Source organism: Oncorhynchus keta, chromosome 31, assembly GCF_023373465.1.
Source record: "Oncorhynchus keta strain PuntledgeMale-10-30-2019 chromosome 31, Oket_V2, whole genome shotgun sequence".
In the NCBI taxonomy this organism is placed as follows: Eukaryota; Metazoa; Chordata; class Actinopteri; order Salmoniformes; family Salmonidae; genus Oncorhynchus; species Oncorhynchus keta.
This window is the reverse complement of record NC_068451.1, coordinates 24,342,631-24,360,324: the sequence shown is the minus strand read 5'-3', so window position 1 is coordinate 24,360,324 and position 17,694 is coordinate 24,342,631. Positions and strand designations below refer to the sequence as shown.

The 17,694-nt window shown below is 49.2% G+C and overlaps 1 protein-coding gene across 4 annotated transcripts in view; it reads left to right on the top strand.

Annotated features, from left to right (window-relative positions):
* LOC118375003 (glutamate receptor ionotropic, kainate 5-like) overlaps positions 1-17,694 on the top strand; it is a 205,458-nt gene that overhangs the window by 122,468 nt on the left and 65,296 nt on the right. For all 4 annotated transcript variants that reach the window (XM_052490068.1, XM_052490066.1, XM_052490067.1 and 1 more), the window contains 4 exons: positions 12,642-12,739; positions 13,378-13,543; positions 16,407-16,585; positions 17,325-17,378. In XM_052490068.1, coding sequence (XP_052346028.1) covers positions 12,642-12,739; positions 13,378-13,543; positions 16,407-16,585; positions 17,325-17,378 — 497 coding nt within the window. The remainder of the gene's footprint in view (positions 1-12,641; positions 12,740-13,377; positions 13,544-16,406; positions 16,586-17,324; positions 17,379-17,694) is intronic.

Sequence of the window (17,694 nt, the reverse complement as noted above, 5' to 3'; positions counted from 1 at the left end):
GACTAACACAGCACCCAGACTAACACAGCACCTAGACTAACACAGCACCCAGACTAACACAGCACCTAGACTAACACAGCACCTAGACTAACAGAGCACCTAGACTAACACAGCACCCAGACTAACACAGCACCTAGACTAACAGAGCACCTAGACTAACAGAGCACCCAGACTAACACAGCACCTAGACTAACACAGCACCCAGACTAACACAGCACCCAGACTAACACAGCACCTAGACTAACACAGCACCCAGACTAACACAGCACCTAGACTAACACAGCACCTAGACTAACAGAGCACCTCGACTAACACAGCACCCAGACTAACACAGCACCCAGACTAACACAGCACCCAGACTAACACAGCACCCAGACTAACACAGCACCTAGACTAACAGAGCACCTAGACTAACAGAGCACCCAGACTAACACAGCACCTAGACTAACACAGCACCCAGACTAACACAGCACCCAGACTAACACAGCACCTAGACTAACAGAGCACCTAGACTAACAGAGCACCCAGACTAACACAGCACCTAGAGTAACACAGCACCCAGACTAACACAGCACCCAGACTAACACAGCACCTAGACTAACACAGCACCCAGACTAACACAGCACCTAGACTAACACAGCACCTAGACTAACAGTGCACCCAGACTAACACAGCACCCAGACTAACACAGCACCCAGACTAACACAGCACCCTGACTAACACAGCACCCAGACTAACACAGCAGCCAGACTAACACAGCACCCAGACTAACACAGCACCTAGACTAACACAGCACCCAGACTAACACATCACCTAGACTAACACAGCACCCTGACTAACACAGCACCTAGACTAACACAGCACCCAGACTAACACAGCACCCAGACTAACACAGCACCCAGACTAACACAGCACCAAGACTAACACAGCACCCAGACTAACACAGCACCCAGACTAACACAGCACCTAGACTAACACAGCACCTAGACTAACAGAGCACCCAGACTAACACAGCACCTAGACTAACACAGCACCCAGACTAACAGAGCACCCAGACTAACACAGCACCTAGACTAACACAGCACCTAGACTAACACAGCACCCAGACTAACACAGCACCTAGACTAACACAGCACCCATACTAACACAGCACCCAGACTAATACAGCACCTAGACTAACACAGCACCCAGACTAAAAGAGCACTCAGACTAACACAGCACCTAGACTAACAGAGCACCTAGACTAACACAGCACCCAGACTAACAGAGCACCCAGACTAACACAGCACCTAGACTAACACAGCACCTAGACTAACACAGCACCCAGACTAACAGAGCACCCAGACTAACACAGCACCTAGACTAACAGAGCACCCAGACTAACACAGCACCCAGACTAACACAGCACCTAGACTAACAGAGCACCCAGACTAACACAGCACCCAGACTAACACAGCACCTAGACTAACATAGCACCCAGACTAACAGAGCACCCAGACTAACAGAGCACCTAGACTAACACAGCACCCAGACTAACACAGCACCCAGACTAACACAGCACCTAGACTAACAGAGCACCTAGACTAACACAGCACCCAGACTAACAGAGCACCCAGACTAACACAGCACCTAGACTAACAGAGCACCCAGACTAACACAGCACCCAGACTAACACAGCACCCAGCACCCAGACTAACACAGCACCCAGACTAACACAGCACACCCAGACTAACACAGCACCTAGACTAACACAGCACCTAGACTAACAGTGCACAGCACCAGCACCCAGACTAACACAGCACCCAGACTAACACAGCACCCAGACACCACCCAGACTAACACAGCAGCCAGACTAACACAGCACCCAGACTAACACAGCACCTAGACTAACACAGCACCCAGACTAACACAGCACCTAGACTAACACAGCACCCTGACTAACACAGCACCAAGACTAACACAGCACCCAGACTAACACAGCACCCAGACTAACACAGCACCTAGACTAACACAGCACCTAGACTAACAGAGCACCCAGACTAACACAGCACCTAGACTAACACAGCACCCAGACTAACAGAGCACCCAGACTAACACAGCACCTAGACTAACACAGCACCTAGACTAACACAGCACCCAGACTAACACAGCACCTAGACTAACACAGCACCCATACTAACACAGCACCCAGACTAATACAGCACCTAGACTAACACAGCACCCAGACTAAAAGAGCACTCAGACTAACACAGCACCTAGACTAACAGAGCACCTAGACTAACACAGCACCCAGACTAACAGAGCACCCAGACTAACACAGCACCTAGACTAACACAGCACCTAGACTAACACAGCACCCAGACTAACAGAGCACCCAGACTAACACAGCACCTAGACTAACAGAGCACCCAGACTAACACAGCACCCAGACTAACACAGCACCTAGACTAACAGAGCACCCAGACTAACACAGCACCCAGACTAACACAGCACCTAGACTAACATAGCACCCAGACTAACAGAGCACCCAGACTAACAGAGCACCTAGACTAACACAGCACCCAGACTAACACAGCACCCAGACTAACACAGCACCTAGACTAACAGAGCACCTAGACTAACACAGCACCCAGACTAACAGAGCACCCAGACTAACACAGCACCTAGACTAACAGAGCACCCAGACTAACACAGCACCCAGACTAACACAGCACCTAGACTAACAGAGCACCCAGACTAACACAGCACCCAGACTAACACAGCACCTAGACTAACAGAGCACCCAGACTAACACAGCACCTAGACTAACACAGCACCTAGACTAACAGTGCACCCAGACTAACACAGCACCCAGACTAACACAGCACCCAGACTAACACAGCACCCAGACTAACACAGCACCCAGACTAACACAGCAGCCAGACTAACACAGCACCCAGACTAACACAGCACCTAGACTAACACAGCACCCAGACTAACACATCACCTAGACTAACACAGCACCCAGACTAACACAGCACCTAGACTAACACAGCACCCAGACTAACACAGGACCCAGACTAACACAGCACCCAGACTAACACAGCACCAAGACTAACACAGCACCCAGACTAACAGAGCACCCAGACTAACACAGCACCTAGACTAACACAGCACCTAGACTAACAGAGCACCCAGACTAACACAGCACCTAGACTAACACAGCACCCAGACTAACAGAGCACCCAGACTAACACAGCACCTAGACTAACACAGCACCTAGACTAACACAGCACCCAGACTAACACAGCACCTAGACTAACACAGCACCCATACTAACACAGCACCCAGACTAATACAGCACCTAGACTAACACAGCACCCAGACTAAAAGAGCACTCAGACTAACACAGCACCTAGACTAACAGAGCACCTAGACTAACACAGCACCCAGACTAACAGAGCACCCAGACTAACACAGCACCTAGACTAACACAGCACCTAGACTAACACAGCACCCAGACTAACAGAGCACCCAGACTAACACAGCACCTAGACTAACAGAGCACCCAGACTAACACAGCACCCAGACTAACACAGCACCTAGACTAACAGAGCACCCAGACTAACACAGCACCCAGACTAACACAGCACCTAGACTAACATAGCACCCAGACTAACAGAGCACCCAGACTAACAGAGCACCTAGACTAACACAGCACCCAGACTAACACAGCACCCAGACTAACACAGCACCTAGACTAACAGAGCACCTAGACTAACACAGCACCCAGACTAACAGAGCACCCAGACTAACACAGCACCTAGACTAACAGAGCACCCAGACTAACACAGCACCAAGACTAACACAGCACCTAGACTAACAGAGCACCCAGACTAACACAGCACCCAGACTAACACAGCACCTAGACTAACAGAGCACCCAGACTAACACAGCACCTAGACTAACACAGCACCTAGACTAACACAGCACCCAGACTAACACAGCACCTAGACTAACATAGCACCCAGACTAACAGAGCACCCAGACTAACAGAGCACCTAGACTAACACAGCACCCAGACTAACACAGCACCCAGACTAACACAGCACCTAGACTAACAGAGCACCTAGACTAACACAGCACCCAGACTAACAGAGCACCCAGACTAACACAGCACCTAGACTAACAGAGCACCCAGACTAACACAGCACCTAGACTAACACAGCACCCAGACTAACACAGCACCCAGACTAACACAGCACCCAGACTAACACAGCACCTAGACTAACACAGCACCTAGACTAACAGAGCACCTAGACTAACACAGCACCCAGACTAACACAGCACCCAGACTAACACAGCACCCAGACTAACAGAGCACCCAGACTAACAGAGCACCTAGACTAACACAGCACCCAGACTAACACAGCACCCAGACTAACACAGCACCCAGACTAACACAGCACCTAGACTAACAGTGCACCCAGACTAACACAGCACCCAGACTAACACAGCACCCAGACTAACACAGCACCCAGACTAACACAGCACCCAGACTAACACAGCAGCCAGACTAACACAGCACCCAGACTAACACAGCACCTAGACTAACACAGCACCCAGACTAACACATCACCTAGACTAACACAGCACCCTGACTAACACAGCACCTAGACTAACACAGCACCCAGACTAACACAGGACCCAGACTAACACAGCACCCAGACTAACACAGCACCAAGACTAACACAGCACCCAGACTAACACAGCACCCAGACTAACACAGCACCTAGACTAACACAGCACCTAGACTAACAGAGCACCCAGACTAACACAGCACCTAGACTAACACAGCACCCAGACTAACAGAGCACCCAGACTAACACAGCACCTAGACTAACACAGCACCTAGACTAACACAGCACCCAGACTAACACAGCACCTAGACTAACACAGCACCCATACTAACACAGCACCCAGACTAATACAGCACCTAGACTAACACAGCACCCAGACTAAAAGAGCACTCAGACTAACACAGCACCTAGACTAACAGAGCACCTAGACTAACACAGCACCCAGACTAACAGAGCACCCAGACTAACACAGCACCTAGACTAACACAGCACCTAGACTAACACAGCACCCAGACTAACAGAGCACCCAGACTAACACAGCACCTAGACTAACAGAGCACCCAGACTAACACAGCACCCAGACTAACACAGCACCTAGACTAACAGAGCACCCAGACTAACACAGCACCCAGACTAACACAGCACCTAGACTAACATAGCACCCAGACTAACAGAGCACCCAGACTAACAGAGCACCTAGACTAACACAGCACCCAGACTAACACAGCACCCAGACTAACACAGCACCTAGACTAACAGAGCACCTAGACTAACACAGCACCCAGACTAACAGAGCACCCAGACTAACACAGCACCTAGACTAACAGAGCACCCAGACTAACACAGCACCCAGACTAACACAGCACCTAGACTAACAGAGCACCCAGACTAACACAGCACCCAGACTAACACAGCACCTAGACTAACAGAGCACCCAGACTAACACAGCACCTAGACTAACACAGCACCTAGACTAACACAGCACCCAGACTAACACAGCACCTAGACTAACATAGCACCCAGACTAACAGAGCACCCAGACTAACAGAGCACCTAGACTAACACAGCACCCAGACTAACACAGCACCCAGACTAACACAGCACCTAGACTAACAGAGCACCTAGACTAACACAGCACCCAGACTAAGAGCACCCAGACTAACACAGCACCTAGACTAACAGAGCACCCAGACTAACACAGCACCCAGACTAACACAGCACCTAGACTAACAGAGCACCCAGACTAACACAGCACCCAGACTAACACAGCACCTAGACTAACAGAGCACCCAGACTAACACAGCACCTAGACTAACACAGCACCTAGACTAACACAGCACCTAGACTAACACAGCACCCAGACTAACACAGCACCCAGATTAACACAGCACCCAGACTAACACAGCACCTAGACTAGCACAGCACCTAGACTAACAGAGCACCCAGACTAACACAGCACCCAGACTAACACAGCACCTAGACTAACACAGCAACCAGACTAACAGAGCACCTAGACTAACACAGCACCCAGACTAACACAGCACCTAGACTAACAGAGCACCCAGACTAACACAGCACCCAGACTAACACAGCACCCAGACTAACACAGCACCTAGACTAACAGAGCACCCAGACTAACACAGCACCTAGACTAACACAGCACCTAGACTAACACAGCACCCAGACCAACACAGCACCTAGACTAACAAAGCACCCAGACTAACACAGCACCCAGACTAATACAGCACCTAGACTAACACAGCACCCAGACTAAAAGAGCACCCAGACTAACACAGCACCTAGACTAACACAGCACCCAGACTAACAGAGCACCCAGACTAACACAGCACCTAGACTAACACAGCACCTAGACTAACACAGCACCCAGACTAACAGAGCACCCAGACTAACACAGCACCTAGACTAACAGAGCACCCAGACTAACACAGCACCCAGACTAACACAGCACCTAGACTAACAGAGCACCCAGACTAACACAGCACCCAGACTAACACAGCACCTAGACTAACAGAGCACCCAGACTAACAGAGCACCCAGACTAACAGAGCACCCAGACTAACACAGCACCCAGACTAACACAGCACCTAGACTAACAGAGCACCTAGACTAACACAGCACCCAGACTAACAGAGCACCCAGACTAACACAGCACCTAGACTAACAGAGCACCCAGACTAACACAGCACCCAGACTAACACAGCACCTAGACTAACAGAGCACCCAGACTAACACAGCACCCAGAATAACACAGCACCCAGACTAACAGAGCACCCAGACTAACACAGCACCTAGACTAACACAGCACCCAGACTAACACAGCACCTAGACTAACACAGCTCCCAGACTAACACAGCACCTAGACTAACACAGCACCCAGACTAACACAGCACCTAGACTAACACAGCACCCATACTAACACAGCACCCAGACTAACACAGCACCGAGAATAACACAGCACCTAGACTAACACAGCACCCAGACTAACACAGCACCTAGACTAACACAGCACCCAGACTAACACAGCACCTAGACTAACACAGCACCCAGACTAACACAGCACCTAGACTAACACAGCACCTAGACTAACACAGCACCCAGACTAACACAGCACCTATACTAACACAGCACCTAGACTAACAGAGCACCCAGACTAACACAGCACCTAGACTAACACAGCACCCAGACTAACACAGCACCTAGACTAACACAGCAACCAGACTAACACAGCACCTAGACTAACACAGCACCTAGACTAACAGAGCACCCAGACTAACACAGCACCTAGACTAACACAGCACCCAGACTAACACAGCACCTAGACTAACACAGCACCCAGACTAACACAGCACCTAGACTAACAGAGCACCTAGACTAACACAGCACCCAGACTAACACAGCACCTAGACTAACAGAGCACCTAGACTAACAGAGCACCCAGACTAACACAGCACCTAGACTAACACAGCACCCAGACTAACACAGCACCCAGACTAACACAGCACCTAGACTAACACAGCACCCAGACTAACACAGCACATAGACTAACACAGCACCTAGACTAACAGAGCACCTAGACTAACACAGCACCCAGACTAACACAGCACCCAGACTAACACAGCACCCAGACTAACACAGCACCCAGACTAACACAGCACCTAGACTAACAGAGCACCTAGACTAACAGAGCACCTAGACTAACAGAGCACCCAGACTAACAGAGCACCTAGACTAACACAGCACCCAGACTACCACAGCACCCAGACTAACACAGCACCTAGACTAACACAGCACCTAGACTAACAGAGCACCCAGACTAACACAGCACCCAGACTAACACAGCACCTAGACTAACACAGCACCCAGACTAACAGAGCACCTAGACTAACACAGCACCCAGACTAACACAGCACCTAGACTAACAGAGCACCCAGACTAACACAGCACCCAGACTAACACAGCACCCAGACTAACACAGCACCTAGACTAACAGAGCACCCAGACTAACACAGCACCTAGACTAACACAGCACCTAGACTAACACAGCACCCAGACCAACACAGCACCTAGACTAACACAGCACCCAGACTAACACAGCACCCAGACTAATACAGCACCTAGACTAACACAGCACCCAGACTAAAAGAGCACCCAGACTAACACAGCACCTAGACTAACAGAGCACCTAGACTAACACAGCACCCAGACTAACAGAGCACCCAGACTAACACAGCACCTAGACTAACACAGCACTTAGACTAATACAGCACCCAGACTAACAGAGCACCCAGACTAACACAGCACCTAGACTAACAGAGCACCCAGACTAACACAGCACCCAGACTAACACAGCACCTAGACTAACAGAGCACCCAGACTAACACAGCACCCAGACTAACACAGCACCTAGACTAACAGAGCACCCAGACTAACAGAGCACCCAGACTAACAGAGCACCTAGACTAACACAGCACCCAGACTAACACAGCACCCAGACTAACACAGCACCTAGACTAACACAGCACCTAGACTAACAGAGCACCCAGACTAACACAGCACCTAGACTAACAGAGCACCTAGACTAACACAGCACCCAGACTAACAGATCACCCAGACTAACACAGCACCTAGACTAACAGAGCACCCAGACTAACACAGCACCCAGACTAACACAGCACCTAGACTAACACAGCACCCAGACTAACAGAGCACCCAGACTAACACAGCACCTAGACTAACACAGCACCCAGACTAACAGAGCACCCAGACTAACACAGCACCCAGACTAACAGTGCACCCAGACTAACAGAGCACCCAGACTAACACAGAACCCAGACTAACACAGCACCAAGACTAACAGTGCACCCAGACTAACAGAGCACCCAGACTAACACAGCACCCAGACTAACAGTGCACCCAGACTAACAGAGCACCCAGACTAACACAGCACCCAGACTAACAGAGCACCTAGACTAACAGAGCACCCAGACTAACAGTGCACCCAGACTAACAGAGCACCCAGACGAACAGAGCACCCAGACTAACACAGCACCCAGACTAACAGAGCACCCAGACTAACAGAGCACCCAGACTAACAGAGCACCCAGACTAACACAGCACCCAGACTAACAGAGCACCCAAACTAACATTGCACCCAGACTAACAGAGCACCCAGACTAACAGAGCACCCAGACTAACAGTGCACCCAGACTAACAGAGCACCCAGACTAACACAGCACCCAGACTAACAGAGCACCCAGACTAACAGAGCACCCAGACTAACAGAGCACCCAGACTAACAGAGCACCCAGACTAATACAGCACCCAGACTAACAGGGCACCCAGACTAACAGAGCACCCAGACTAACAGAGCACCCAGACTAACACAGCACCCAGACTAACAGAGCACCCAGACTAACAGAGCAGCCAGACTAACAGAGCACCTAGACTAACAGAGCACCCAGACTAACAGAGCACCTAGACTAACAGAGCACCCAGACTAACAGAGCACCCAGACTAATACAGCACCTAGACTAACAGAGCACCCAGACTAACAGAGCACCTAGACTAACAGAGCACCCAGACTAACAGAGCACCTAGACTAACAGAGCACCCAGACTAACAGAGCACCTAGACTAACACAGCACCTAGACTAACACAGCACCCAGACTAACAGAGCACCTAGACTAACAGAGCACCCAGACTAACAGAGCACCCAGACTAACACAGCACCTAGACTAACAGAGCACCCAGACTAACAGAGCACCCAGACTAACAGAGCACCCAGACTAACACAGCACCTAGACTAACACAGCACCTAGACTAACACAGCACCAAGACTAACAGAGCACCTGGACTAACAGAGCACCCAGACTAACACAGCACCTAGACTAACACAGCACCTAGACTAACACAGCACCTACACTAAAACAGCACCCAGACTAACAGTGCACCAAGACTAACACAGCACCTAGTCTAACACAGCACCTAGACTAACACAGCACCTAGACTAACACAGCACCTAGACTAACAGAGCACCCAGATTAACAGAGCACCCAGACTAACACAGCACCTAGACTAACACAGCACCTAGACTAACAGAGCACCCAGACTAACAGAGCACCCAGACTAACATAGCAGCCAGACTAACACAGCACCTAGACTAACACAGCACCTAGACTAACACAGCACCCAGACTAACAGAGCACCCAGACTAACAGTGCACCCAGACTAACAGAGCAAACCAGACTAACAGAGCACCCAGACTAACAGTGCACCCAGACTAACAGTGCACCCAGACTAACAGAGCACCCAGACTAACAGTGCACCCAGACTAACAGTGCACCCACACTAACAGAGCACCCAGACTAACAGTGCACCCAGAATAACACAGCACCCAGACTAACAGAGCACCCAGACTAACACAGCACCTAGACTAACAGAGCACCCAGACTAACAGAGCACCTAGACTAACAGAGCACCCAGACTAATAGAGCACCTAGACTAACAGAGCACCCAGACTAACAGAGCACCTAGACTAACACAGCACCTAGACTAACACAGCACCCAGACTAACAGAGCACCTAGACTAACAGAGCACCCAGACTAACAGAGCACCCAGACTAACAGAGCACCTAGACTAACAGAGCACCCAGACTAACAGAGCACCCAGACTAACACAGCACCCAGACTAACACAGCACCTAGACTAACACAGCACCTAGACTAACACAGCACCTAGACTAACACAGCACCCAGACTAACAGAGCACCTAGACTAACAGAGCACCCAGACTAACAGAGCACCCAGACTAACACAGCACCTAGACTAACACAGCACCTAGACTAACACAGCACCTAGACTAACACAGCACCCAGACTAACAGGCCACCCAGACTAACACAGCACCTAGACTAACAAAGCACCTAGACTAACACAGCACCTAGACTAACACAGCACCTAGACTAACAGAGCACCCAGACTAACAGAGCACCCAGACTAACACAGCACCTAGACTAACAGAGCACCCAGACTAACAGAGCACCCAGACTAACAGAGCACCCAGACTAACACAGCACCTAGACTAACACAGCACCTAGACTAACACAGCACCTAGACTAACAGAGCACCCAGACTAACAGAGCACCCAGACTAACACAGCACCTAGACTAACAGAGCACCCAGACTAACAGAGCACCCAGACTAACAGAGCACCCAGACTAACACAGCACCTAGACTAACACAGCACCTAGACTAACACAGCACCTAGACTAACACAGCACCAAGACTAACAGAGCACCCAGACTAACAGAGCACCCAGACTAACAGAGCACCCAGACTAATAGAGCACCTAGACTAACAGAGCACCCAGACTAACAGAGCACCTAGACTAACACAGCACCTAGACTAACACAGCACCCAGACTAACAGAGCACCTAGACTAACAGAGCACCCAGACTAACAGAGCACCCAGACTAACAGAGCACCTAGACTAACAGAGCACCCAGACTAACAGAGCACCCAGACTAACAGAGCACCCAGACTAACACAGCACCTAGACTAACACAGCACCTAGACTAACACAGCACCTAGACTAACACAGCACCCAGACTAACAGAGCACCTAGACTAACAGAGCACCCAGACTAACAGAGCACCCAGACTAACACAGCACCTAGACTAACACAGCACCTAGACTAACACAGCACCTAGACTAACACAGCACCCAGACTAACAGGCCACCCAGACTAACACAGCACCTAGACTAACAAAGCACCTAGACTAACACAGCACCTAGACTAACACAGCACCTAGACTAACAGAGCACCCAGACTAACAGAGCACCCAGACTAACACAGCACCTAGACTAACAGAGCACCCAGACTAACAGAGCACCCAGACTAACAGAGCACCCAGACTAACACAGCACCTAGACTAACACAGCACCTAGACTAACACAGCACCTAGACTAACACAGCACCAAGACTAACAGAGCACCTGGACTAACAGAGCACCCAGACTAACACAGCACCTAGACTAACACAGCACCTAGACTAACACAGCACCTACACTAAAACAGCACCCAGACTAACAGTGCACCAAGACTAACACAGCACCTAGTCTAACACAGCACCTAGACTAACACAGCACCTAGACTAACACAGCACCTAGACTAACAGAGCAAACCAGATTAACAGAGCACCCAGACTAACACAGCACCTAGACTAACACAGCACCTAGACTAACAGAGCACCCAGACTAACAGAGCACCCAGACTAACAGAGCACCCAGACTAACAGAGCACCCAGACTAACAGAGCACCTAGACTAACAGAGCACCCAGACTAACAGAGCACCCAGACTAACAGAGCACCCAGACTAACAGAGCACCCAGACTAACAGAGCACCCAGACTAACAGCACCCAGACCCTCTCCCCCTCCTCTCCCCTTTCTTTTAAGAGAAGTGCACCTGGTTGACTTCTGTCCCTCTGTCTCCCTCTCCTCTCAGTGTGCCAGATTCTACCTAAAGGAGTGGTGTCTGTGATAGGCCCTGCCAACAGCCCTGCTTCTGGCTCTACTGTCAGTCATATATGTGGAGAGAAGGAGGTGAGTGGCACAAACATACACACATGTATGAATATGCACGTTCTCTCTCTCACACGCACGCACGCACGCACGCACATCCGCACGCACGCACGCACGCACGCACGCACGCACGCGGCAGTGTAGCCTAGTGGTTAGAGCGTTGGACTAGTAACCGGAAGGTTGCAAGTTCAAACCCCCGAGCTGACAAGGTACAAATCTGTTGTTCTGCCCCTGAACAGGCAGTTAACCCACTGTTCCCAGGCCGTCATTGAAAATAAGAATATGTTCTTAACTGACTTGCCTGGTTAAATAAAGGTAAAAATAAATAAATAAATAAATAAAAACACACACACACACACACTTCTTGTTCATCGTTACAGTGTCAGGAGATTGAGTCTCCCAGGAGTGCTGAATCTCTCCTCGTGAAATTAACCATCAACCACTTCTTCCAAATGTTTTCTCTTTATTCCCCTTGGTCTTTTATCCCTTATCACTCTGTTCTCCTCTTCACTGTCTCTCCTCATTTCTGTTTCCTCCTTAATGTTTTCTATACTGGTACTTTGATATCATTGCCTTCTCTGCTCTTCCTTCCTTTCGCTCGCTACTTTCTTTATACTCTCCTCTTCCTTTTTCTTATCCTCCTCTCCTCTCCTCTCCAGATCCCACATGTAAAGATAGGTCCAGAGGAGACTCCCAGGTTGCCCTACCTGCGTTTTGCCTCGGTCAGTCTGTACCCTAGCAACGAGGACCTGAGCCTGGCCGTGGCAGCCATCCTGCGATCCTTCAGCTACCCCTCAGCCAGCCTGGTCTGCGCCAAGGCCGAGTGTGAGTACTGTGTGTATCTGTGTGCAAACGCATGTAGATGTGTGTGTAATTGTGTGTTTATTTAAATTCTTATTACCAAATATTTTTTAACGTTTTAGCCATTTTTCTCCCCGGTCTTGTCCCATCGCTTCAACTCCCGTATGGACTCGGGAGAGGCGAAGGTCAAGAGACATGCATCCTCCAAAACATGACCCAGTCAAGCCGCACTGCTCGTTTAACCTGGAAGCCAGCCGCACCAATGTGTTGGAGCTGTCAGCTGTACAGCTGTCGACCGATGTCAGTGTGCAGGCGCTCGGCCGCCACAAGGAGTGGCTAGAGCATGATGGGACATGGACATTCCAGCCTGCCAAACACTGGGCCAATTATGTGCTGCCTCATGGGTCTTCCGGTCGCGACACAGTCCGGGATCGAACCCAGATCTGTAGTGATGCCTCTAGCACTGCGATGCAGTGCCTTAGACCACTGTGCCACTCGGGAGGCCCTGTGTGTGTGTCCCTTTGTGTGTGTCCCTTTGTGTGTGTCCCTTTGTGTGTGTCCCTTTGTGTGTGTCCCTTTGTGTGTATGCCTTTGTGTGTATGCCTTTGTGTGTGTCCCTTTGTGTGTGTCCCTTTGTGTGTATGCCTTTGTGTGTGTGTTCATGTATCTCACACTCCCTGTGCGAGCTCACGGCATCTTGGCACATTCACACTGTCTGGGCGAATATGACTGTCCCCTGCTGCTAGACACTCATTCTAACAGGCTGCTCTTAAAGTTCACTAAACTGTACATGCAAACAACACAACTTGTGGTCCATACAAATCACACTCCAACAGTATCTACCTCTTACTCATCCTCCAGCACTTGGCCAGACAGTCAACCACCTGTCAGGCTCCTGATACAGTATAAAGACTGAGCTCCTACAATTGTAAGTTGCTCTATCAGACTATTGATTTAATGATTGATGCACAGTAATTATTCTAAAGAGCTGTAATCCTGTTTCAGTCTCAGAAAATGAAGAGCTCCTCTCCTCTTCATAGACTTGCCACTTTGAACACGAGACCCTTTGAAATACATCAGAAAATGTACACCGATATGATCAGCGATTTTGATGTGATACACAGGCCTACTACCTTCCATCCATTTTCTGATGTGAGATGTGAGCCTTGTGTCTATTTGCTGTGTTCACAAAAAGCTTTTCTATTTGGAAGAGGTTTTAAAAGCAACAGGTACGGTAGTCATGGTGATATAGTGATTGTGGGTGCAGATTAGGCTCTATATTTGTCTGGGAAGTGATCTCCTCAAGGTTACCGTTACCCACAGATTCTGACCCACTTGGCTGTGGAAGCTATCGCCGTGCCGAGCTGCTGGTTGCCATGGCTGCAGAATAGGTGCTAACTGCCACTCAACAGGCTGACTGCCTGACTCCCTCCACACACACGCACGTGCAGTCAGTGTGCTGCAGAGAGATAGATGATTAACACACCATGGTCACAGCCAACAGGGGTTTTCATATTTTTCCATCTACCTCCGTCGAGTGGCTTTCAGGATAAGTGGACGTTATGTGTGTGTGTGAGAGATAGGGCCGCCGTCCATCACATATCAGATGTAGTGTTGAGTAAAGCAAAGAGACCAAGATGGTTTTGTTTTTTCTTCTTATAGTGTCCATTCGGTTGCTGCATGGACAAAGATGTTTTATGTTGATTTCCAGGTATTTTCCCGTTCTTTTTGGCTCACTGAAATGTTTTTGGGGAGGTTTCATTCTCTAGTGATGTATGGGTCACGTCCAGCTATTAATCTAGTGCCATTATGCAGTTTTTATGAGATGGATGAGGTTAGAGGAAGGAGAGGAGAGAGGGAGAAGGTAAAAACGGATCGAGAGAGAGGAAGCAAGAGCTGGAGAGAGGAATAGAGGGAGGAATAGAAGGTGAGAGATGATGAGAAAGGAGATGGAGAGCAAAATGGAGAGTGACCAGGATAGGAAAAGAAAGAGAGAGATACAAAAGAGCTAGAGCAAAAGATGGAGACGTTAGCGAAAGAGAGAGAGCAGTTAGAGAGAAAGAGACAGAAGGAGAGGTTAGGTTAGTGAGAGAGTGTGAAAAAGAGAGAGAGGAAGCTAGAGAGAGAGTATTGATTTTTCTCCTTCAAACTAATTAAAGTTTTTGGCCTGGTTCAGTGATTACCACACTGCTTACAGGCCTGCTCTCTGGGAGGCTCCTGTCCCTCCCTCCCTCCCCCCTCCCTGCCTCCCTCCCCTCTCTCTCTTCCCTCTGGCTCCCTGTGAAGCTCCCCAGATGCTGGTAGCTCCTCTTATTTACTTTTCTGGCAGTGTTTTATTAGAGAATATAGAATTAGAATGGGAATTAGAATGTATATTCTAAACCCCAAGGCCCTTTCCATAGTGTTTGGCCCAGGGACTAGCTACAGTACTGTATATTTGCAGTACAGAATGCTTTGAGGAACGAAGTCGTCATGTCGTCACCGGAAACGTTTGCTATTGTGAATGCCAATGGGGAGAAAAATGTTAGACGTTCATTTAGCTTTTCTGTTTGGCTTGTCCCTAGTGGGTCTGGTTGCTATTTACGTGGCTAAGTAATTACTAGGCTGTCTGTGTTGGATTGGTGGGTCAGTTCTTTTCAATTGCTAGATATTCTATGTCAATGACATAGTGGTGGGTTAGCGCTATATAATCATTGAATCTCCCCAGAACCTGATTTAAAGGATCTCTTGTTAGAACTACCAGTATAGCACACTTTCTATGCATTTTACAATGCCAACAACCCATGTTCGTTTGTGGATGTTAAATAAAGTCTCACCTAAAATGTCTCTGTTATTCTATCCCTTCTCTTCCTCTTCTCTCCGGCTCTCACCCGGCACCGCCCCTCAGGCCTTCTGCGATTGGAGGAGCTAGTGCGGCGCTTCCTGATCTCCAGGGAGACCCTGTCAATCAGGATGCTGGATGACAGCCTGGATCCCACCCCTCTGCTGAAGGAGATACGAGACGACAAGGTGGCCACCATCATCATCGACGCCAACGCCTCCATCTCCTACCTCATCCTTAAAAAGGTCAGAGGTCATGCCTCAGTGCTAGGGTGGTTTTTATAGAGTAGCTACATGAGTTGTCGCCTGTAGAGCACAAACAGATCTAAGATCAGGCTGAGAAGTTGTACCTATTAACTGATTTAGTATCTGGGTATAATAATCTGATCATAGATCTGTGGTCTGGGTCTACTTCTAGCTCAAGAACAATTTGACTGATGATTGTTGCTTGCTGGATACAGGACAGTAATGCAGAGAACCCTTGTGAAGTTATACAGGAGGAAACAATGGTTCAATTATCTTAAGCAGCTGAAATCGTACTAACAGCTTGTCTATTTGACATGCGTTAATCCATATTCAGTGGTGATAATGGGTCCATAGGTGTTATGATGATGTATATTGTACAGCCTGTAGCAAAGGCAGTTAAAGCACAGGAGTGACTCAGACATGGTCTGTCTGTCTGTCTGTCTGTCTGTCTGTACATGCATTACCACTGCTCTCTCTGCTCTGTCTACTCTCTGCCTTAAGCTTTATTGTGTACGTTTGACAATTTAACACTGTGGTTATGGTAAGCTCTCTCTTTCTATCCCTCTCTCTCTTGTCATCCCTCTCTCTCTCTCTCTCTCTGCTTCTGTCCTTCTCGCCCTCACTCTGTCTCCTACCACTTCCCCTCTCCATCTATCTTCCCCCTCTTCCCTCTTACTTTCTGTCTCACTCTCCTTCTCTCTGTCTCCCCTCCCCCATTCGCTTCTCTCTCTCTCCACAGGCGTCAGAGTTGGGGATGACATCAGCGTTTTACAAGTACATCCTCACCACCATGGTAAGAACGCACCAACGCCTCAGCATTCTTGCCATCCTTCCACCTTTCCTCTCCTCTGTGTCCTTCCTTCCGCCTCCTTCTCAATCCCTCTCTTTGTCCCTGGGTGTGTGTGAGGGACGGGGCTCAGGGGTGTGCCAGGTGGGTGAAACACATTACAACATTCAGAGAGAAATGCACTACATGAACAAAAGTATGTGGACACCTGCTCCCTGAACATCTCATTCCAAAATCATGGGCATTGATATGGAGCTAGCCTCCACTCTTCTGGGAAGGCTTTCCACTAGATGTTGGAACATTGCTGCGGGGATTTGCTTCC